The following is a 22,736-nucleotide window of genomic DNA, read 5'->3' as shown; positions in this document are numbered from 1 at the left end:
CAGAAGACTTCTGGCACAGGGCCCCGACACACAGCAGGTGCTTGGTAAACGTGCCCAGTAAGCATCGGAGGAAGTATAGGTTGTACTGAAAGGTGGGAAGGTGCTACAGTTTTAGGCCATTATGTTATTTTCACAATGGTGGCTTTGGGATTCTCACAAAATGTCACTATGATAACCAGAGGCTGGGCAGCTATTTCTGGGCAGTCCGAGGAAACGCCCTTTGAAGACACTGTCTCTGTGCCTATGGCTCCCTCTGAAGCCCAGGAGATAACCTGTTACTAGTGTTTAGCTCCTCTGTCATTCTTTCAGGGTCTGAAATAATCTCCTGATGGAAGGGACCACACTGTCCTTGAGTCTACACCTGCTCTGAGGTTGCACCCTCTCTGGGCGAAAGAGAACTGACTAACTCCCTAGGCAGGTTGATCTATCTGGCTGTCAGAATGTGCGATTTTATACTGAGCTGAAATCTGTCTCTCTGTCAAAATCTTTTTGTTTCTATATCCATCAAAAAAGGGTTATCTAAGATTCTTGTTTGTTTTAGACATCAGGTACTTTTTGAATCAGAAATCCTTTTTTTAAAAAGACTTCGAGAGAGGCATGTCTCTGAGATAGTGGTTCTAAATAATGAATCCTTGTTGATTTAAAGTAAAATGTTGGAGTGATAATAAGTAGTATTGACTGAGAAGGAGATTCTTTTTGCAGGTCATTTGTTATCCACAGTCCCATCATATATTTTGGGAAGAGAATCTATGGCCCACCCTCCAGCATGCTTGGTTCAGAGTATATTTCCTCTGCTTGCCCTGAAAACAAGGGTTTAATTCTGTAAGGAAATAAAACTTCACTAAACTCTCTGCAGAACAAGCATTTATGGTCCAAAGGGAGTTGGTTGGTGGTCACTCATTTCAGAAGTACTACAAGTTATATGAAAAAGACATTTGTAGGAGCAGCTACTCACTAACCATCCACTAGCAAGACGCCAGCATCAGTGGAAACCAGCAAGGCCTGGCCCCAGGGATCTGCACACACGGCTTCGTGAGGGAAATTACTGCAGAAACACTGGGGCTCCCACGGCTGCGAGGCAATACAAGCATCGGAAGATAAGTGCACCAGAAAAAATACACTGCAGCCTACCAAACGGAAATGTACAGTACCACACCTGAAACAGTAACACAGATACCCCTGTGGGAGCAGTGTCACTCCAAATCCTGGGGTCTGGGCTCAATTGCCTTTCTTAGGAAGAAAAGTCTCCTTTCAAATACATATGCAATAGGAAAAGAGTGAATTCACAGGTTTCTGGCACCATAACCTGTCTCTGTATCATAATGTTTCTCAGGGGCAATTGACACATTCATAAAGGTTTCTAAACAAGCATTTTGCTTTAACACCTGGGAGTTGGGCCAAATGGTGCCTGTTTTTTTAGAGAATTCACATTAGTTCATCATTAAGAAGTCCCACATAATTCTCTAAAAAAGTCAGATTCCTGTGTTGCTGATTCAGCAAATTAGTAAAACATATGCAATGCATTAAGAGGTTAATACGGTGTTCACGGAAAAATGCTTATTGACCTACATAAGATACAAAATCTTAAAGAAAAAATATGTCTGCTGGTAGAATGGCAAGTGCTGTGAACAGAGGTACTCAGGTTTCTGCATGACATATCTACATCAAGTGAACTCTTCTTCATTTCCATCTCAGGCATAAAGGGGGAGACTTAGAGCCACGTGTGGATGTGTGGAGTAGGAGGCACTGTGTACTGTGATCTTAGTCACACCAGAATTGTGGACATTTTCAACAGAATCCTTAACTTCCCTCCAAAGCACTGGATGAGCCTCAAAGGACAAAAGAAGTTTGTAGAGATTCTCAGGCACAAGCTAAGGTCTTACATTTTCACTTTACTCTCAACCAGGCATCAGGGCCTGATGTGTCCCACCTGTGTGTACACGCGTAGGTGTGTTCTTAAGTACCTAGGCAAACATGCACTCACATACTTAAGGTAAAGCAAAGGGCTCTGAGGACCGCCTTTAAGAATGGCATTAGGGCGGAGGGTAAATACTGTGTGTTACTGCTCTCTTAGAAAAGGAAAGGATGCTCTCCCATTAGAAAATACACAGCCTCCAAAAGAATATTCTAATTGCCAACATGAGACTTGTAATGTTCTAAAAAGATACCCTAAAGAATGTGAACACATTTTATAAACTGAAAAAAGGCTATATAAGTTCAGGTCATTAATTGAAATGGCATTTCCCCAAGAACATTTCTGGCAATTTTGAGTTTGTGATTACACCAAGAGGACATAAAAAAGCAAAGTAATATAAATGTCAATAGGGAAGAGACACAGACATCAGCACTAGGTAACACCAAGACAGAACAACCAGTTCTTAGTAACAATATGTTTTCTGCCCAGAGGACACAAGTTTGGAACAGTAAGGCAGAAAGAAGTTCTTCCCTTGGAAGATCCAAGGGCCCTACAGGATCCACAGAGGTCTCAAGGAGGTCTGTGAAACCCCCAAAATTGTACTCAAATGCTGCATATATGTGCCCTTTTAACTTTTTTGAGACAAGGTCGTGGTCTGTCACCCAGGCTTTAGTGCAGTGGTGTGAACATGGCTCACTGCAGCTTGACCTCCTGGGTTAAGCAATCCTCCTACTTTAGCCTCCTGAGTAGTTGGGACCATAGGCATGAGCCACCACGCCCAGCTAATTTTTTTGATTTTTTTTGTGGAGATAGGGTCTCACCATGTTGCCTAGGGTGGTCTCCAATCCTGGGATCAAGTAGTCCTCCTGCCTTGGCCTCCTAAAGTGGTGGGATTATAGGCATGAACCACCGCACCCGGCCCCATTTTAATGGGCGGGTGCATGCAGGGTGTCCATTGCTTTTCATGGGTGCCAGTGACCATATGAGGTCTGAGGAACTGTTGAATATTGGGGTGTTCAGTATCAGCAGCAACCTCAGATCTGGCCCTACAGTTACTCTGGTCTGAGGACAGACAATATTTGCCATTGCCCTGGACTCTCTTCCATGGGGGTGCTTCATGTGGATTCCACAGGGTGAGAATGTGGTCTCCAGGCCTTCATGTCTAAGTGCAGACTCTTCCTGGGCTCTCTCTAAGAACATGGACCATGGCTCATGAAATGATGAGTGCTGAAGAGGTGGGCAAAGCCAGGTTCTTTGGACCCAGAACCCTCTTGGGAACAGCAGGGGACTCTGGCCTCTGCAGAGCCAACTGCACAGTGGCCCATGGGGCCCTCTGGAATGGAGTTTCTCTGAGGGTGGCCTGTGGCTCACGGGTAGGTTAAGTACTGACCTCAACAATGGAAGCTTGCTCTTTGTTGTTCCCTGGTGAACAAGTTATGGTTCCACAGACTTCTGTTTTTAATATAAGCCTAAGAACTTCTTATTAAGAATGTTATTAAATCTTACTGGAATCTGGTATCTATAACATGCTTGGAAACAGTAGATTCCTACTGTGCACAGGAACAAACAGACACTATAACATGCTTGGAAACAGTAGATTCCTACGGTGCACAGGAACAAACAGCACTTCCCAAAGTGCTGCAGCCTTTGGGAAGGATGATTTGCCAGTAGTCTTGTCTGAAGTTGGTTGTGGTTTTTAGGGTTAATTATATTTTAAACTCATCATTTTCCTGAAACTAGACTTTAAAGCATGCAGGCTCACATCATCTATATCTTTATCAGTAAGGTAGATGTATTCATAATTCTTTTGCTTTTATAATGGACACTTCTCTGGTGATGTGCTATGAATCAGTCCCATTTAACTTTTATGTATTCTGAATGGAGATATAATTAAGTACATGGGGTACTGTTCTATAATATAAAATCATATTCATAATATAATTTGTGTATTTTTTTCTGTTCTATTCTTGATCATCACCTAGTTTTTTCCCCCTTGGAAAGTGGAACAGGATGTAGATAAATAAACAATTTTTTGGCTGGCTGAGTGAACTGTAGATTAAGCAGTGGTTTTTCAGCTGTGGTCCTCTAAGCAACAGCATCAGCATCACCTGGGAAGCCATTAGAGATGCAAACTTTCGGGTCCCACCCCAGACCTGCTCAATCAGAAACTCTAGGGGTGAGTCCAATACACACTAAAGCTCGAACAACAGTGCCCCAGAGCCTTGCTGTTTAAAGCGTGTCTGTGGCCAGCAGCATAGGAACCATGTGCAAGCTTGTTGGAAGCATAGACTCTCAGCCCCACCCCAGACCCACTGGATCAGAACATGCATTTGGTTAAGGTGTCCAAGTGATGTGTATGCACATAAAGCTTGAGAGGCCCTGTGGGACATGGCCGGCCTGACCAGGTCAGTCCAGCAGCTCTGCTCCAAAGGCATATGCATACCATGACAACACAGAGGCTCTCACTAAATGGCCACTCAATTTTATCTATGCTTTCCTTGAGGACTCTGCAGCAGACATGCTCTTCTTCCTTTTGCTCCCAAACCTTTGTCTAAGAATCTCAATAATTTCATTAAGGAAAAGGGGAATTCACAGTTCAGATTGAAAGTACCATGAACTCACCTCTTTTTTACAGATCCCTGAAGCTGCCAAGCTTGATGGAGCATCCCCTCTCACAATGGATTTCAGTTTTAGTGCCTTACAGAACAGAGATCTCTATTAAAGTTTATCAGGCGGCAAAAGTACAGCAGGATAAACAATCGTGATTTGAAAAAAATTTAATAAAACAGGAGTAATTGCTGACTAACATTTCGGGTTCCTCTACTGACTTGTTAATCGAGAAATGAAGTTAGCCGAATATAGTGAAGACTTAATGACAATGTCCCCACCCAAATTATCCAAATGCATCTGTCATTTCAATTAATCAATATATCATTACTGTAATTGATAAACCATGAGCATTGAAAAAATACAGATTCTCAGGTCCCTCCTCAAACTTGATGAATCAAAATCTCTGGGAATAAAGTATGAGTATCTTTAAACAAGAGCCAATGTTTGAGGACCTTGTAATAATGCACCTGTTTTGGGAAAAAGCTATCTTTGCCTCTAAGCTTCCGTTGATTACATGGCCTTCCTCTCTCTACCTGCCTTGCCCAGCTTTCTACTTTTGAGCCAGAAGCTTATTTGCAGCTGAGGGCACTCCTACTTCTCGGTGCTGTAATGTAGGATCAAGGCAGACAGCTGTTTTGCCTCCTGGAACTGATAAATACCAGTGTCATGTGCAAACCACTCATATTTATCAGTGGGAGAGTGATTTTCTCCAACGCCTGGAATAAGGGGATGACTGGGCACCACCTAACTGTGATGATTGTTTCCAAGTCACAGGATGGCAATTCAGGTCTTCTGTGAGTGCCACTGCCACTCTGTGCTTCCTCCTGCCAGTGATGGGTTCAAGGGGCATTTCCCAAATTGGCTCCTCATTCTTCAGAAAATTCCTAGGAGGCAGGCAAGTGGTCTGTGCTCTCTGGAAGAGAGGAGCCCAGAGCTGGGCCCTGTGGCTACTTGCCTTGAGGCAGTAGCATTCCTGCCTCTGCAGAGTGCTGCTCTCTCAGTGATGCCTGCAGAGAAGTGTGCCTACTCCGTTCTCAAAAATCTCACTCGTGTTTGCCACAACAATCCTAAGAGAAATTACAGAGCTCCTACAGCAGCAGGCAAAGTCTTTGCACGTGGGCCATCTGGTTAGGATGGAACTCAAAACTACATGTCTTGCAGAAAAGGTTTCAGAATAAAACCCACCTGCCCTATTCTAATAAACTCTGCCTGGCGGGCCTCCTCTTTCTTCCGTGCTGACTTGGGTGACTCTGGTAAGACATCACTAAAAGATCGTCTATTAAGCATGTTCTAAAAAAGAAAAACAAGTTATGAATTCCACAAACCGTTGTTAAGTCTCATCTTCTGGCTTCTCTTAGTTTACAAAACTATTTATCCAAATGGTCCTATTTCTACCTTTCATTTCATTCACTCTTTAAGCATTGATGGAGCCCCTGCTGTGTACCAGGTCCATGGTAGATGCTAGATTCAGAGTCACTAGGTGGAGAACTAGCAACGTGTGAGGGCTGAGGACATGGCTTTGAAATCAGCAGACCTGCAGCTCCATCACTTACTAACTTACTAACAGTGTGACCTAGGCCACCACATTGCACAGCTCTGGGATGCCAATATTACACAGAGGCACCCCCTGGAACACAACAAACTGAAATCCATAAGAATAGTGCCCCTAGAGGTGTGCACATTTTGGCCCTGTGGGTTGCCTTGAGCAAACTAGTTAATTTCTGAATCTCAGTGTCTTTGTGCGGTTATACCTGTCTCCTAGGTGTGTGATGAGGTTTAAATGAGGTAATGCATGTAAGGTACTTTGCACAGTGCCTAGGGCATACTTAGTTACGTTAGTTCTCTTTAAATAGTCACTGAATGGGGTACACTCATTCAATCAGCAAGTACCAACTGAGCACCTAGTCCTCTGCCAGATTTTGGGAATGTGATAGACATAGTCTCTGTCCTTGTGAAGCACAAAGTCTACCAGGGACAGAGATTAAGCAATGCCATGTTTAGCACATGTGATCACTGCTATGAAGGGGAAGTGTGGCAAGTATATGAGAACATTTAACAAACCTGGCTTCAACTGGGGGGCTGGGGAAGCCTGGCTCAGGCAGTGATGCTTCAGCTGGGACCTGGAGGACATCATTATTCACCTTGGTACCCTCTCTGTATTTTCCCTGACCTTAGGGAATTGACAGATTGCCAATTATGGTTTGCTCTTTAGGGTCTTGGAGTTAGCCTGGCCCAATCTCTGAGTAGTTGTGGTATACCGACCAGACAGAAGTCAAAGGGTGCCTATAAAATGGTGCTAGTCACTGAGCCAAAGGGGAAGGACCAAGGAACACTAGCTCATTTTGATATTCTGTATCTCCCCTGGGAGAGCACCTGAAGCCTGATGCAAAATTTATGTATACACATCATTAGCAATTCCTTTTCCTGGAGTTTATGAATGCACTTGCTCTGTGCTTCCTTGTTAGATAGAGAAATGTTTTAAACAATGATGATTTTACTCTGCATTGATGAGTCCCTGTCATTGATGAACTAACACTGAGTCAGGAGGCCTCTAAAGAGCACATGTGCCTCTGGAAGTGATAGGAAGATGCAGGGTATATCAGCATGGATATGCCTCTGACCTATGAGGTGTCTGGATCTTCAGCAAATGGGAATGTTTGTTTCAGTACCTAAATATGGAGCTGGCCAATAAATCTCCAAAAAAAACCACCCTATCTCTTTCTACAATTCCACTTTCACCTACCCATCAGCTCATGGTACTGGCAATGCTGAGTAGCATCACCAAGAACAGCCACCCCAAAAAGCACTCATCAATGTTCTAGAGATTGCTGATTGACACCCAACCTCCCTGCCCCTCGTTCGTACCTTGATTTCCATAGGCCCTGGCTTTCTGGAAATCACGTTCCTGTATTTAGAAACCAGTGTCCTTCCTTCTTGTGTCACAATGAGAGACTGTCGCCCCATGGTAGCCACAGCACAGTCCTGACAGAAAGGATCAAGGCGCCTCCTATGCTTTTCTTACCAGGGCCTCATCGCTGAGTTGAGGATTTGTGACTCAACTTAGACCCCACAAGAAGGAAAGAAGACTGTGGACCCAGAGTTACCTTATGCAAATCTGGCATCAAATCCTGGTGTAAGGATCTAATCAACATATCCAGGGTACGCCGACGTTTCTGGGCAAATGTTGGGGTTTCCAAAGTGGCTTTTTCACCATTAATTACTAAAATAAATCAAGTTAAAAAGGGAATTACAAGATATCTCTTGCCGCACACACAAGAATTTAAACTACGCATGTCTGTTTTTTTCTTTAGTTCTGTGACTGGGAATTTTTTTATTTGAGGTTTTTTCTGCTTAATATCTTAGAACAATCCATTTTAAAGTCTTTTTTTGGCTGAAAAAGGGAAAATGTCAAGATTTTTGTTGAAATACCATTTTCTGTCATCTCAGAGTTTTCATCCACTGTGGAATTCCAAGAGCCTCTGATCACCCGACTGCTACCTGTCCTCTCAGTAATCCTTTCCGGCCCCACATTCCATCCCTTCAACACACCCTCTCCATCACCTTAAGCCTGCATTCTTTTGCTATTTTTACTTTCAAATCTTCAATGTCAAATCAACCCAGCCCTTTGTTTCATTTCACCCCATGTCTTTGACAACGGCGATGACAGCTGGGTCCCTACTGCTGCTGCGTCATCTCTAATTGGTGGTTATAGGTCCTTAGTGACCCCTTCCCTGCCACAGGCCCCCTAGAGAAAATGCTCTCCTCCTGAGCCCCATGCTGCCAAGACCCTTTCAGCTTCCAGCAGCTATACCTACTCTGCTGCTAACTCTGTTTCAGATCTGTTTCTTGCTCTCTACCTGATCCTCTGGATTTGAACACATGGACCCTACAGGACTTGGGCAATGTCACATACAATTTCAGCTTTCTGGGTTGATTTGAAAACTCAGAATATCTGGCAACCCTGGCCATGGAGCATGCTCTGAAAGGCCTCAGCTGGCTGGAGTGAGCACACACTCTCCAGTGTGTCACAGCTCCCAGCACTCCTGACTGTCTTCCGCTCAGCCCACCTCACTTGCTCATGCTTCCTGCCCGGGTCTTCAGGCACCGGAGTTGGGGACCTTGTTCTATTTGAAATAATGTCTCTCCCTGGAAAGGGAGAGACAAAATTATCATCTGTTGCACATGGTTTGCAGTGTCTGCTGCCTCTAATGTGTCAAGGGAGACATCACCTATGGACCCTGGTATAGGTTGGAGTATGGGAGGTAACAATGCTGGTAGCCCAGCTGGAAAGCAGAGGGAGCCTCAGCAAAGGCACCTTTCTTGTCTCTGTTATTCAGGAGAAAGCTCTGGAATCATGCAGAACTCTTTGTAAGGGAAGGGAGGAGTTTTCCATAGAAGAGAGGCTATCAAATAGCCTGGCCAGGACTGGGATGTTTCTGGTGACTAGAACTGACAGTCATGCTTGGCACTATCTGTTTTTGTGTAGGAGGAATCATGTTCTGGGCTGTGAAGGAGTGCCTGGGGAGATAGGAAGATAGAGGAGAGACAACATGTGCCTGTCCCTTGCCCTGGCCTGAAGGACTGGTTTGGGACAATACTGGAGTAGGATTAAGATTGGAAGCTGGGGAGCCTTTGTCCATTGAGGACTCAGTGAGGCTTTGGACTCAGTCAATGCTACCTTAGGGCCAGGTGACCAGGATGGACAGAGAGAAGAGAGGGGCATTCCAGATGTCTCAAAGCTGCATGGCAACAGTAACAGACTTAAGCAAAGACTGTAGTGGGGAGGGGTTGGGGTGGGGACAAGAGGCAGACAGCAAAGCAGCTGCAATGCCTAGCATGCTTGGCAGGAGGCTGCAAAGCAGTATCTCCATGGAAGGCATAGACCGAGCAGCCCTGCCAGGGTGTGGCGCTGGCAAGCTACAGTGGATGAACCCGAGTAACTTGTATCTGATCACCAATGACACAGTCCCACCATGGGACTCCCAGATATAATTCCCAGGTGTGCCCCGGGGAGGCATGCACAGAGCTCTTGTGCTTCAGCAGATGTGGGCTGAGAGTCAGGTATTTGGGTGTAACCAGTAGAGTGAAAATACGTGCTCACCAGCAAGTGATGCCTGGCAGTCAGGGTCTACACACATTATGTTGTCATTTTGTCTCTCTCTCACACACGTACATGGGTGCACATATATACTCGCACAAGTGTGCATACACATTCCCCAACAACTCTCCCTAACCCTAAGCATATATCCACAACCACTCTTTCCCTCACCTACAACCCACTCTCTAACACAGACACAGATACATATATAAGCAGAGATTCACCAATGGCTCTATCAGAACACAGAGCAGAAGGGTGAATTTGAGGTCCCAGGGTCCTGAGTGGGTGAGTGTAGAGAAGCTTCAAGGCAGGTGGCACGTGGAAGGTGGGGAAGAAAACATAGGAGAAAACATGCACAACATGGCCAGAATACTAAACATATGTCATGCAGTGAATTAATGCTTAAACAATGATATTTTCTTATTCAGCATCCTGGGAGAATCTGAAGAAATATATTCTGTCATGGAACAAGTTATAAAATTGTTTCAAAACAGAAACTTACATTTCACTAGCAAAAAGTCCACAGAAACTTACATTTCACTAGCAAAAAGTCCCTGAATTCCTGGTGGTCTGTAAACACTGGTGGAGTTGGCAAGGGAGGGCCAAAGAGTGGTACACTCTCTTCTGAAAATATTTTCAGCCTATGTAAAGAGTATTACAGAATTAGTTGGGTTTTCTTCAAAGATCACCATGTAATATGGCTTGGCTGTGTTCCCACTCAAATCTCAATTTGAATTGTATCTCCCGGAATTCCCACAAGATCATGGGTGGAACCCAGGGGGATGTAATTGAATCATGGGGGCTGGTCTTTCCCATGCTTATGGTCTTATAGTGGATAAGTCTCACGAGATCTGAGGGTTTATCAGGGGTTTCCACTTTTCCTTCCTCCTCATTCTCTCTTGCTGCCGCCATGTAAGAAACACCTTTCGCCTCCCACCATGATTCTGAGGCCTTCCCAGCCATGTGGAACTGTAAGTCCAATTAAACCTCTTTTTCTTCCCAGTCTCAGGCATGTTTTTATCAGCAATGTGAAAATGAACGAATATACCACTATTATGTCCTTCCATTTGTCCAGTCACATATGGAATGTGTCAGGAATATCTGTTCCATGGCAGGAGTGACTCCTCTGGTCTGCCAGAGCCAAGGCCACCAACTTGCTTTCCCCTCCAGCTTAGTCAATGTGCTTTGAGAGCAAAGACCAAATCTTCCTGACTCCTTCATGGTCCAATCCATCAAGCCAGGCACCCAGGAAGAATAGCAATGGCCACCTGCCACATACCAGGCTGTGTACATGGTATTTTAAGACACAGCATTGCCTCTGATTCTCACTACATCTGCCAGGGTAGTGTCATTACCTTCACTCTACACAGAATGCTTGAGACTCCAAGAAGATAAAATATTTTTTTCGAAGCTTCAAATAAATTATAGAGCTGGGATTCAAACCCAAATCTATTTGGCTCAAAGTCCAGGTTCTTTTTACAACATAATACCTTTTAACAGATTAATATCTGAGAACAAAAAGACAAGCAGGCAAGAATGTAGACTAGGAAAGAGGATACTCTGATGAAGAGCAAATATATCAAACCTGTTCCCATGGTAAAGTACAATAAAATATCAAACTAACCCTGAGCCCTGGGTCCCCTGCATGGAACAACACTGGATGGAGTAAATGTTTCCTAAGGAGATGGTGGCCTTGAAGAAAGTTTTGTAAGGTGAGGGCACTCATATTAAATCAATCAAGAAATACATATATCAAGAGTCTTATAAAAAAATCAATGCTAAGTCAACAAGCATAAGAATAAGAACAAGCAATCAAGACAAAGTCATTACCTACCTGTAATTGTCATTTTGTTGATCATACCTCACTAAGGCAAAAATATCTGTGGTCATGGTTAAGGGAACTAATCACAACACTGATGCTCACAACTGACAGCTTGTGCTCTGAAAATCCCTTATACTCAGGAGGCTGAGGCAGGAGAATTGCCTGAACTCAGGAGGTGGAGGTTGCGGTGAGCCGAGATCGCGCCATTGCACTCCAGCCTGGGTAACAAGAGCGAAACTCCGTCTCAAAAAAAAAAAAAAAGAAAAAGAAAATCCCTTGTGCAGAGTCATTCTTGACCAGCGCTTCTGTGGTTAGGGCACCTATCACTCTTAGGTTAGGACAGAACCTGTACTTCTTTCCAAGCGACAGCCCAGGGAGCCTTATGTGATAGCACCATGAGTAGGTTCAATGTTTGTGTGTGCCTCCTTTGGGGGAAAGTGTTAAATTTCCAAAGCTGTCAGAAAAGCAACAGAAATATAGCTATTAAACAACTAAGCAGTCAGCAAAGCAAAAGGAATGGTTCCCTGGCCTGGAAATACAAACAAGATCCCAATAGGAAATTAGTAATACATTTCATCTCACACGTTTGGAAAGGGAAAGCAATTTAAATGTTTCGCTGAACACCTTCCCTTTCTCTCGTTTTGGGTTTGGTAGACAAAACAAAACAAGCCTGTCATAGCTGGTGGCAGATTCTGAGCAGAATCTACTTAGCTTGTGCTGGGGTTTGCAGAGTCTAAAATAGCTGGAAAGAATCCATCCAGCTTCTTCCTTTCTCCTACTCTTCTTCCTCCCCTCCCACCTCCACCCTCTCCCACCTCCACCCACTATCTCCTACCCTCTGTCTTAGCTAGGACTGTGAAGCCATTGATCCCTTAGTGTCTCCATTCCTAGGCTCCCTGGAATGAATCTGCCTTAATGATCTGCTTGCCCCTTTTCAGAAACAAATCTAAAATGTGTAACTCAGGAAAATTATAAAAAATGACTACCTCTCAATCACCTGAACAGTTACCTGACTGCCACTTCTGCTATAAAGTTGGAGAAGTCTTCTGTTATACAAGAAGAACCACCTCTAGAAAGGGGAAATATTAGTCCTAAATCCCAGGGGACAGGAGAAGCTATTACTCAGAAAAGAGGGATGAAAAGAGGAGAAAATTCTAACCAAGGTGCAAGTACGTATCGTTTTCTTCCCAGCCTCATGGAAGAAAGTTTGGAAATTGTTAACGTTTAAACACTTACTTCCATCTTCTATTTTTATGTTACAGGGAACAAGTCCAAGTCTCCAGATGCAATGAGTCATAGTGGGCCTGTCTCCAAACATGTTTACTTGGAGCCTCCAGGGAAATGAGTAACTCAAGTAGAATTTATTCTGAAAATGCTGATTTGTTGCCTTTTGCTTATTGTGTACAACCAGTAGAGCCATCAACTTTGGGTTATGCTGTCATGGCTTGGGACTCAGAGCACCAGGGCCACAACTGAGCGGCCAGTGAGTCTGCTGGGTGGGCCAAGCTCATGGCCCATGCCTGTTTGGTAGAACTGAGCTCAGACACCATAGGAGCTTCAGCCCTATTGCTGGACTTTGCCAGCAATATGAGCTGAACAGAGATTAGAGGAATCAGATAAAAATACTATTAATTCCATTTCTCAAATTTCAAGAGATGGTAATGCAGCAGCTAGCTATTGCCAGGGCTTAAATCAACAAGGAAAATTATTTTGGCCTTTAATCTTAACTTACAAGTTTTTATGCCTAAAGCAAATTTCTCAGATAATTCACTACCTATAATTCTTCTACATTGTTTATTACTAAAGGATGGCAGAAAGTTTCCCTCATTTTATAGACTACCTGAGGAAAAGAACCGTATTTCAGGAGTCAAGAATTCTTTGGGAATTAATCCATCTACTACTGAAATAGAAGGAGAGAGGAAGAGGGAACTATATACAATGCTTAGGAAAAATTCCCAAAAAGTGGGTCTAAATCTAGAATTACAAAACAAGTCCATGACAAGATTTGGCTTAAGGGTTATAGAAGTCTAATGAGGCTGAAGCACAGCTCGCCACGCTGGAGCATTTACAAAGTCCCAGGATACGTGTAAAGTGGGAGCGGATCATGGAAGGCTTAAAGGCAGGAGAAGATTCCTCCCCTTCTTGGAACACAATGGTGACGATATCGTTTCCAATGTGGCGTTTCCTTTCCACCTGTAGTAAGCATAAATAACATCACTGAGAAAGACTCTCAAACATGGCACATTCACAGAGTTAAAAAACATAATCCAATACAACAAACCACAGTCACTATGACAGAGCCCTGAACTTCAGACATCTTAGACTTCAGCCTCCCATGTTTTGCCAGCCTAGGCCCTTGTTCTCCAACCCATTTCCTCTGTTCCTGTCTCAGTGACCAAGCTCTGGGGTGGGTGAGGAGTATCTTAGTTAGAGATTTCTTCCCAGCCTGGCACAGCCCAGGTAGACATTCAGTGTTAACTTCCTGCAGTGACCTGAAAACAATACTTGTCAACCATCATGCAGGACCCAACTTATGCTATGTCTTGCATAGTCTCATTTTGACAAGACACAAGGTACACTTAGAGATGTCATGGAGAAAAGGTAGTATCTATATAAAATAGTCTCTCAAGAGTCCATGTTAGATAGGAGAATGTGTAAATCAAAGATATTAAAAAAAAAAGCCAGAGAGAAAAAAAGAGTATGAAACCACACTCGTGCACATACAAATACCTATACATGTTTACACATAAACACGCACATTATCATCTCTGACCCCTTATTTCTCTAAGCTGACAGCACCAGTGAGAACAGCTCTTCTTAAGATTTTTTGAAAGTTCCAAAACAGACTGCCAAAAGCATCCCTAAACTGGTGGCTGCAGTTCAGCTCATATGTTGACTGACATAGCCTCTAATTCTATGGAATCATAATGGTGCCCTCTCCACATTCACATCACTAGATGGTTTGTATGTTCACATGTACCTGCTGCTTGTTCTCTTTGGAATATGGCAACATGGTGGAAACATGAAACATGATCTCATGCCCTTGGTACACAGTATAAACTGAATGTATCCCTGTGGTATCATCTGCAAAATACAAACATGCATTTAGTGAGCACAGAGAATTCCAGAGCCATAAGGAAAGTGTTTTCATTTGCAGACTAGGAAAATACAGTACACAGGACATTCTCAAAGATCAGTCTGGATTATCCACCTGCATGGAAGCAAGCAACAACCCTCCACTTGATGCGACACCCCACATGGAAAGGCCTCTTCCTCTCCCCTTAAGTTCACTTGCTATCTGATTCATTCCTTGCCTCAGAATGGAGGAGGTCATAAGAAGTCCACGGTAAAGAAGAGAGTATTGCACTTCCTTGCCCTACAGTTGCGGTGGTCGGTACAGAATTAAATTAACACAAGATAACACAATTATGTCCATAAACCAAAAGGAAGTGGCATCTGTGACAGAACTATATTGTGATTAGAAGTACAGGCTTTACAATTAGGCCGACTTGGATTCAAGCTGCCATTGGCTATGTGGCTTTTGACAAGTTACTTCTCTCTAAGCCTCAGTTCCTTAATTTGAAAATATGGATAAAAATCACATGTAACTCCTAGAGATACTGGGGAGACTCAATGAGACTATATTTGCAAAATGCTTAGCAGAATGCCTGGCTGTATCAAGGGCTCAGTGGATGGTGGTTATGACCTAATGGAGAGGCTGAGAGGGTTGCCAGTGAGGGTATGAGTGTCAGGCATTGAAGAATTTACCACACGCACTTTATGTGTGTTCAGTGAAGCTGGAGCCTGACAACTGGGACTTCAGCCCTGCATCTGTCAGTTAAGGTACACTTAGCTCTTCCGAATTCAGAATCTGTGATGCTGTGGTGGGAAGATGAGGCTCCCAGGGGGTGAGAGTACCTGGACTTGAAGCCTATCACTATTTGGCCAAAAGAGCCTCACATTCCCTGCCTGACTTACCTCAAGGACCAACTATGAAGATCAAATAAAGCAAAAAAAAAAAAAAAACCAAAAACAAAGGGAAAAGCTAGCAATGCTACACAAAAATGAGATGGTGAAAGTGCTTCCAAACCTAAGCTTGTAATCTGACCTACCTTCCCCCACGCAGGCCCCCATCCCCAAAATGCTTCCTTTCAGGTGTTTCCAATCTCACTGCTGGTGCCACTCTCACCCAGCTACCCAGGCAGAAATCCTGAAGTGACTTTGACTACTCTCTCCTCTTTCATCCTCCACTTGCCAATTCTACCATGAAAATGGCTCTTGAATTAGTCCTCCTGTCTCCCTTCTGACCTGCAGCCCTCTCCCAAGGCAACCCTATCTCTTGTTTGGACTGTTGTAACAGCCTTTGAGAGCAGGCTTCTCCTCTGCCTTCCCTGTCTGCTCAAAGGTACAGATCCAATCTCACCACTCCCCTACTTGAAAACTCTTATTGACAGAAAATAAAATCCTGACTTATTAATAAAACCTCAAACTCCCTGTAGGGTCATGCCTGCTCTCCTACTCCAGGACATATTGCATCATTCTGAGTGCCTCATTCCCTCCAGCCATAAACAAATTCTCTTAGTTTCTAGAATACAACATGTTCTTTTCTACCTCAAGGACTTCACAGATGTTCTCTTTGCTTGGAATTCTCTTCTCCCCTTGAGACCCTCTAATTAACTCCTACTCACCCCTCCCTCTGGTCTCAAAAAATTTCAGGGAAGCCTTCCCTAATCCCCCAGGTTAGGCAAAATGCCCCATAGCACTCTGTACTTTTTCTTCTTAATTGCCCTCAGTACTTAGTGCTAAATCATTTGATAATTATCTGCATAACATCTGTGCTGTCTCCTGTAGACTCCTAGAAAGGAGGACCCATGTTGGTTTATCCACTTTGATATCCCCAGAGCCCAGCAGAGTCCTGGCACACAGATACTGCTGAGCCAGTAATATTCATGGGCAGACCAGGACTTCTGACACTGTCCAGGGCTGTGAGGGCTGATCTAGTTTTACAAAGCTCAATGGAAGTGCCAAACAGGTCCATGACTCCATGCTGAACAGGGTGTGATGCTCACCTCCCTCCAGTCGTCTCTTGTCCATCTCTTCCCCCATCTTAGGTATAAGTTCAGACACAGATCAGGCTGACTTACAAAAGTTACAGAAATTACAACAGAACAGATCAAGAGGTAGGCTTACTTTTGGTATCCAGACCGCCACGGTAGCCCATCCAGCCCTTTAGAGTGATTGTGTCACCCAGGAGATTTAAAAATTTTTGAAAAGCCTCGCTTCCAATTTCTGCAGGAAGAGGTAGAGTATGAAGAAAGTATGGGCATCAACAAGTCCTGATTTTCTAACTATGCACCAGAATCACTGGAAAATTAACGAGGCTCTGCCAATATATGCATGGTATACAGCATGGGTAAGTCACATTTCCTTCTTGAGGACCATGAGGAAGTCCCACAATTTTCAGGATTCCAAGGAAAGGAAAACTATAGAACCAGATGAACCCAGCTTACTACTGCCAGACTGGGACCACAGGTGTTTAATATTGCAAAATGAAAATGTTATTACTGCTTATATTCAGAATAAGTAGGTATTTAACATGAAAAGTGCTAAATACTAGGAAGATGACACCATTTTATAATTCTCCCTCTCATAAAAATCACAGAAAAATCTTCCACTGCTCTTGGGACCATGTAGAACCAAATTCTCCAAATCCCATATGTTATTCTGTCTCTCCAGTGCCCAAAACGGTGACTGGGTACTAACAAGGTGGTCAATAAATATTTGCCAAATGAACAAAACAACAGCCCTACAAAATTCACCCTGAAATGGTGTAAAACTGTCTCCTTGTATTAAAGACTCCGACTCAACAGATAAGTTCAGCTCCAACTGGTAAGAATGCAACAAGGCAGGACAGGGTCTCTGGCAGCAGAGAGTGGGAGGAGATCACTCACCATTGCTGAACATCTCATCGTCAGTGAGCTGCCCGTCTTTGGCAAAAAGAACCCCAAACTTGAAATTCACAGAGCCCTTAGGATAACAAAAGGGGTTACAGTTAACTGTATCATCAAAGCATAAATAGTTCTGAGATGTGCTGTTTGTGACTTAGCACAATGGCAGTCACCAGGATGGACAATCGGAAGATCCCTTCCTCCCATCCATCTGGGTTTTGACCAATGTTAACAACAATCATTCCTTCATTTTTACAGTATTTACAGTTTATGGTTGAGACTATATGCCTTTATGAATTAGTTCATTTGTAATTTCATTATTAATGGCATCTTTAGGATAGCAGTTCTATTCCGCAGCAAAACAGGATTTCAACAAATGGCCATAGTAACTCACAGGCCTGGCACCATCTTCCAATCAACGCAAGAGCGACAGCCCAAATCCCAGTCAGAGAAGAAGAGTTTGTTATAATTCAAAGCTTAACATAATCTCAGACTGATATATTGTGGACTCTTTTAGAAACAGAAATGAAAATTACAGGCAATTTATACTAAAAGCTCGTTTTTCCCAATTCCTAAAGATATTTAATCTGAAGAAGTCAAGAAACAGCTGTGCAAAAAAAAAAGCCCAAGCCAAGCAAGCAGTAGCTGGTACAAATGTGCAGTCTACCATCTCCAACTTTAAACTGAATTAATTCTGATCTGGTGGAAATGATAAATGATAAATAGCAGCTTCCACAGGGAAGGGAGGAAGACAGAGGAACAGGGTCAGGGAGTGGTAAACAGGGCCTCAATTGTAATTTTTTTTTTTTTTTTGAGACAGAGTTTTGCTCTTGTTGCCCAGGCTGGAGCGCAATGGTGTGATCTTGGCTCACCACAACCTCTGCCTCCTGGATTGAAGCAATTCTCCTGCCTCAGTCTCCCGAGTGGCTGGGATTACAGGCATGCGGCACCCTGCTTGGTTAATTTTGTATTATTAGTAGAGATGGGGTTTCTCCATGTTGGTCAGGCTGGTCTCAAACTCCCGACCTCAGGTGATCCACCCACCTCGGCCTCCCAAAGTGCTGGGATTACAGGCATGAGCCACCATGCCCAGCCTTTCATGTTTTTTCTTAAATTGGGTAGTGTTTTATTATTATTATTATTATTTTCTCAGAGTCTTACACTGTCACCCAGGCTGGAGTGCAGTGGCATGATCTTGGCTCACTGCAATCTCCACCTCTCTGGTTCAAGCAATAGTCCCCTGCCTCAGCCTCCCGAGTAGCTGGGATTACAGGGCACGCCACGACGTCCCACTGATTTTTTTATATTTTTAGTAGAGGTAGGGTTTCACCAAGTTGGCCAGACTGGTATTGAACTCCTGACCTCAGGCAAATGCCTGCCTTGGAAATTCCAAAGTGCCGGGATTACAGGCGTGAGCCACCAGGCCGTCAGTAGTGGTTTCATAGGTCTTCGTTATGTTATTTTCTCTATTTTTTTTTTGTGCACCTGAGTATTTCATAATAAACACAAAATCTAATGTTGTAAGAGAATCAACCTACAAGGTTCGTTGACTCACCACTAGATGGAGAAATTCTTGGTGGTCAATTAAAGATAGACAAGGGAAAAAGACATTTAAAGCATATTAGCCAGTGGGTCAGAGGTGGGAGGTCAAGGCAATTGCCAGCATTCAGGATAGCTAGATCTGGGAGAATTAAGAAATCTGAAAATCCAAGTTCTTAGGCTGTGCATCTAAACATTTTTTTGTCCACAACACACCTAAGATGCACACCCATCACGAACAGTAGTTTTCTACATAGAATTATGAAGAGGAAGGACATTCCAAACTGACCCCTTCACCTGGACTCTTCCACAGTTCCAGGGATGGCCGGCTGTCTCCCATTATGCAGGTTTCAGCTCAAGTGTCAATTTCCAGAGTGGCCTTTCCTGGTCTCCCCATATAAAGCCACTCTCCTTCCTGCTGTTATTCTCCATCGGAGCACCTTGTTTCTTCTCCTCAAAGCACTATTCATACTCTATAAATCTTTCATTGAACTTGCATATTTGTCCGTTTCTACCACTAGAACCTGAGTCCTGTGCAGGAGAGATCATACACTGTTTCCTTTCCGCTGAGTCCCTAGTGCTGACCACAGTACATTGGAAAAGATTAATAAATATTAATGACATAAGTGACCATATGCATAACGAGAAAAAAAAAAAACTTGGTCAAAAACAACTTATTTTTCAAACAATGTCTCCCAATGATCACTGCTTCCTCACTAACTAGCTTTTGATAAATTTCTTGGAATTTTTTCAAGGACCTCTATTCACTTTAGGGTTTTATAGTTTGTAACTTTTCTTTCTCTGTTTTGGAAGTGATGACAGTAAGCACATGTCTCAAGGATCCCTTAAAAAGCACATAAAGTAATATCTGTTTTATCTATTGTCCTGATGTTATTAATAATTACTCACAAAGGGTCCCAGTGTAAATGATAAATTAAATGAATTTTTCCTGCTTCAGGTGGAGATTCCAGAAAGACTGGTGTTACACAGGCCTTGTTAAGTACTTGAACCTATTTATAGGGCCTCATTTAGGTAACATGGTGTCCAGGACCTCCCAAATGATGTCTATGACTAACAGTTTTCACCTATTTCCAGAAATCAAGGTATGGCTCATTGTAATGAGTTATTTCATATTTTAGGAGGGGATAGTTTGATCTTGGGCAACTGGACTGTAACAGATAACATTTTAACCAGCCATTCAGAGCTCTCAAGGTCTCAAGGCCAGACCTGGGCCCCTGGAGGGAGGTGCTGCTAGAGGGAATCCACAGGCACTGGTTTTCTCGAGATGTAAGTCCTGCTTAAACATGAAATTTACAGATAAGGTCACATCTGTCATTCCTGCTTGGATGAAATTTACATTTTCTAAGTTTTAAATTTTATAAGACAAAACTCAACCTGATTACAAACCAATGTGCAGTCACATTCTTGGAAATTAGTAGTATGCTATGAATTACCGTTCTTCTGAGAAAAGCAAAGTATGAGGGGAAAGTCAAGTCCCAATGATTCCAGAAGAATTTTTTGGAACTGAGAAATGATAGCCTTATTCAAAATGAGATACCCCTGGTTCCTTGTTACTCCTGTTTAGGCAACGCCTCCATACTTCTAGGGTTCCACACGTTCCTACACATCTCTCCTCTCTCCATGTGTATTACAGCTTGGGATGCTGTGTTCTCTCATGGGGGTGCCTTGCTATGCAGCAAACAAAACATGCGTTTCAGGACACTGCCATCACTTTACCAACATGCTAACCTTTCGGGAGCCTCACTAGTATTGTTTGTGTTCCCTGCCCATCTTTGCAGCTAATAGTTTACCACTAGAATAGGCTGGAATTGGGAAAAATGCTCCCGATTGGTCCAAGTAGAAAAGCAGCAGGATTAAATAGAATGCCTTGCCACATAGCTCTCAGACAAGCTCTGGAGGATCATGGCCATTGCTCACACCTCAAGTTGTCATGACAAGTGACTACTGTTGCCTCAAGCTAATATTTCCTTAACAAGGAAATAAAATTGAGAAATAAAGAGATCAGCCATTTATTTTTCAAAACTTGGGAGTTTCAAAAAAAAAAAGCAGAGGAGGAAGCAATCAATAATCAGTTAACAGGCATTCTTTCAGGGGCTAGAAGTGGTGAAGTCGAGGCAGGGGGCACATTCACATTCCGCATTGGTACATTTTCTCTACTGTTTGTTACAACAGGCTTGTGCATGTACTCAGTGGGCGCTCAGTAAACATCTGTGGATTAATGAAGAGAGTAATTTTGAGATATAAAAGCTATATTAATCCTAATTTTATGTGAAATATAACAAGCATATAAAACAAAATGTTAATAGTAGTTGTCTCTGTGACTGCATATGATTTTTTTCCTTTTATCTTTTGTGCATTTCTGTATTTTTCAAATTTTTAACAGAAATGTGATTATTCTTACTTTTTGCCTTTTACAAATTACATATGGAGTCCGTAATTCTCCTGCAACAAACATAAATCTAAGATGAACAAAATATGAATAAAAATGTAGCCAGGCATGGTTGTATGAGTCTGTAGTTCTAGCTACTCAGAAGGCTGAGGTGGGAGGATCACTTGAACCCAGGAGCTGGAGGTCTGGGGAACAAGCATCCCCAGCCCTGGGAACCTTAGACTCTTTCTGAGCAGATGGAAGAATAAGGAAGTCAGTATAGTTAGTATGATGACTGGAGGGGTAGTGGGGCCAGATTGTTGCAGTCTCCAGCAGGCCAAGGTCAGGATCTGGGGCTTCCCTTTGAATGGGACAGGAAACCTTTAGAGTTTTGAGCAGAGAGATGACCTGATTCCACATGTTTCAGAAGGACCATTGGCTATAATCTGGAAACCAGACGAGAGGGTGAGAGAGGAACCCAGGAGAAGAGTTAGGAGACTCTGCAGAGCCCAGGCAAGAGAAGATGGGGTGGCATCCCTATACCAGAAGTATTGAGAAGTGTTTGGATTAGGGATATTTTATGAAGAGGTGTCACCAGGGTGTGCTGATAAATTAGATATAGGAGAGAGAAAGACATGCATTAAGAATTTTTCCAAGTTTGGCCTGAGCAATGAGACAAAAGATATTGCTATTTACTGAGGCATAAGCTACATAGACCATAATTTATTTACTCCATTGCCTACTGATAATATTTTAGGTATTTTCCTATGTTAGTTATATATTTCGAAACTCAAATATATTGGGCCGGGTGCGTTGGCTCACACCTGTAATCCCACCACTTTGGGAGGCTGAGGCGGGCAGAGCACAGGTCAAGAGACTGAGACCATCCTGACCAATGTGGTAAAGCCCCGTCTCTACTAAAAATACAAAAATTAGCTGGGTGTGGTGGCACGTGCCTGCAGTCCCAGCTAATCAGGAGGCTGAAGCAAGAGAATAGCTTGAACCTGGGAGGTGGAGGTTACAGTGAGCTGAGATTGTGCCACTGCACTCCAGCCTGACAACAGAGCGAGACTGTCTCAAAAAAAAAAAAAAAAAAAAAAGAAAATCCAATATATTTATATTTTTAATGGGGGCAACAGGGAATGGCAACATGCAAATAAATTCAGCATTTTGTATATGAAGAGCATCCTAATAAAGCACAAACACCCTACTTTAATGAAAATTAAAACCTTATTACTCACCTTGATCATAAGCTTAACACATTAAATGTTTCCAGGAAGATTTAAGTAGTTTGATTGTTTTTATAGCTTTGTAGCTAGAGGCATACAAAATTCTAAAATATACCTTAAAATTCATGCCAGTAAGGTCTTTCCGTGCAATGTGTCCCACTATGCAAATCTACATGGAGGTTTGGC

The 22,736-nt window shown here is 43.1% G+C and overlaps 1 protein-coding gene across 4 annotated transcripts in view; it reads right to left on the bottom strand.

The window, feature by feature from the left end:
- GARNL3 (GTPase activating Rap/RanGAP domain like 3) overlaps positions 1–22,736 on the bottom strand; it is a 178,357-nt gene that overhangs the window by 45,648 nt on the left and 109,973 nt on the right. For all 4 annotated transcript variants that reach the window (XM_032257295.1, XM_032257294.1, XM_032257297.1 and 1 more), the window contains 10 exons: positions 17,397–17,472; positions 16,636–16,734; positions 14,426–14,529; positions 13,530–13,638; positions 11,458–11,503; positions 10,158–10,264; positions 7,630–7,745; positions 5,711–5,815; positions 4,538–4,612; positions 960–1,071 (listed from right to left, as the gene is read on the bottom strand). In XM_032257295.1, coding sequence (XP_032113186.1) covers positions 960–1,071; positions 4,538–4,612; positions 5,711–5,815; positions 7,630–7,745; positions 10,158–10,264; positions 11,458–11,503; positions 13,530–13,638; positions 14,426–14,529; positions 16,636–16,734; positions 17,397–17,472 — 949 coding nt within the window. The remainder of the gene's footprint in view (positions 1–959; positions 1,072–4,537; positions 4,613–5,710; positions 5,816–7,629; positions 7,746–10,157; positions 10,265–11,457; positions 11,504–13,529; positions 13,639–14,425; positions 14,530–16,635; positions 16,735–17,396; positions 17,473–22,736) is intronic.

The sequence above is a fragment of the Sapajus apella genome, unplaced genomic scaffold, assembly GCF_009761245.1.
Source record: "Sapajus apella isolate SASKATOON/1434 unplaced genomic scaffold, GSC_monkey_1.0 scaffold97, whole genome shotgun sequence".
Lineage (NCBI taxonomy): Eukaryota > Metazoa > Chordata > Mammalia > Primates > Cebidae > Sapajus > Sapajus apella.
The sequence above is the reverse complement of the archived record's forward strand: the minus strand, read 5'-3'. Positions and strand labels throughout refer to the sequence as shown.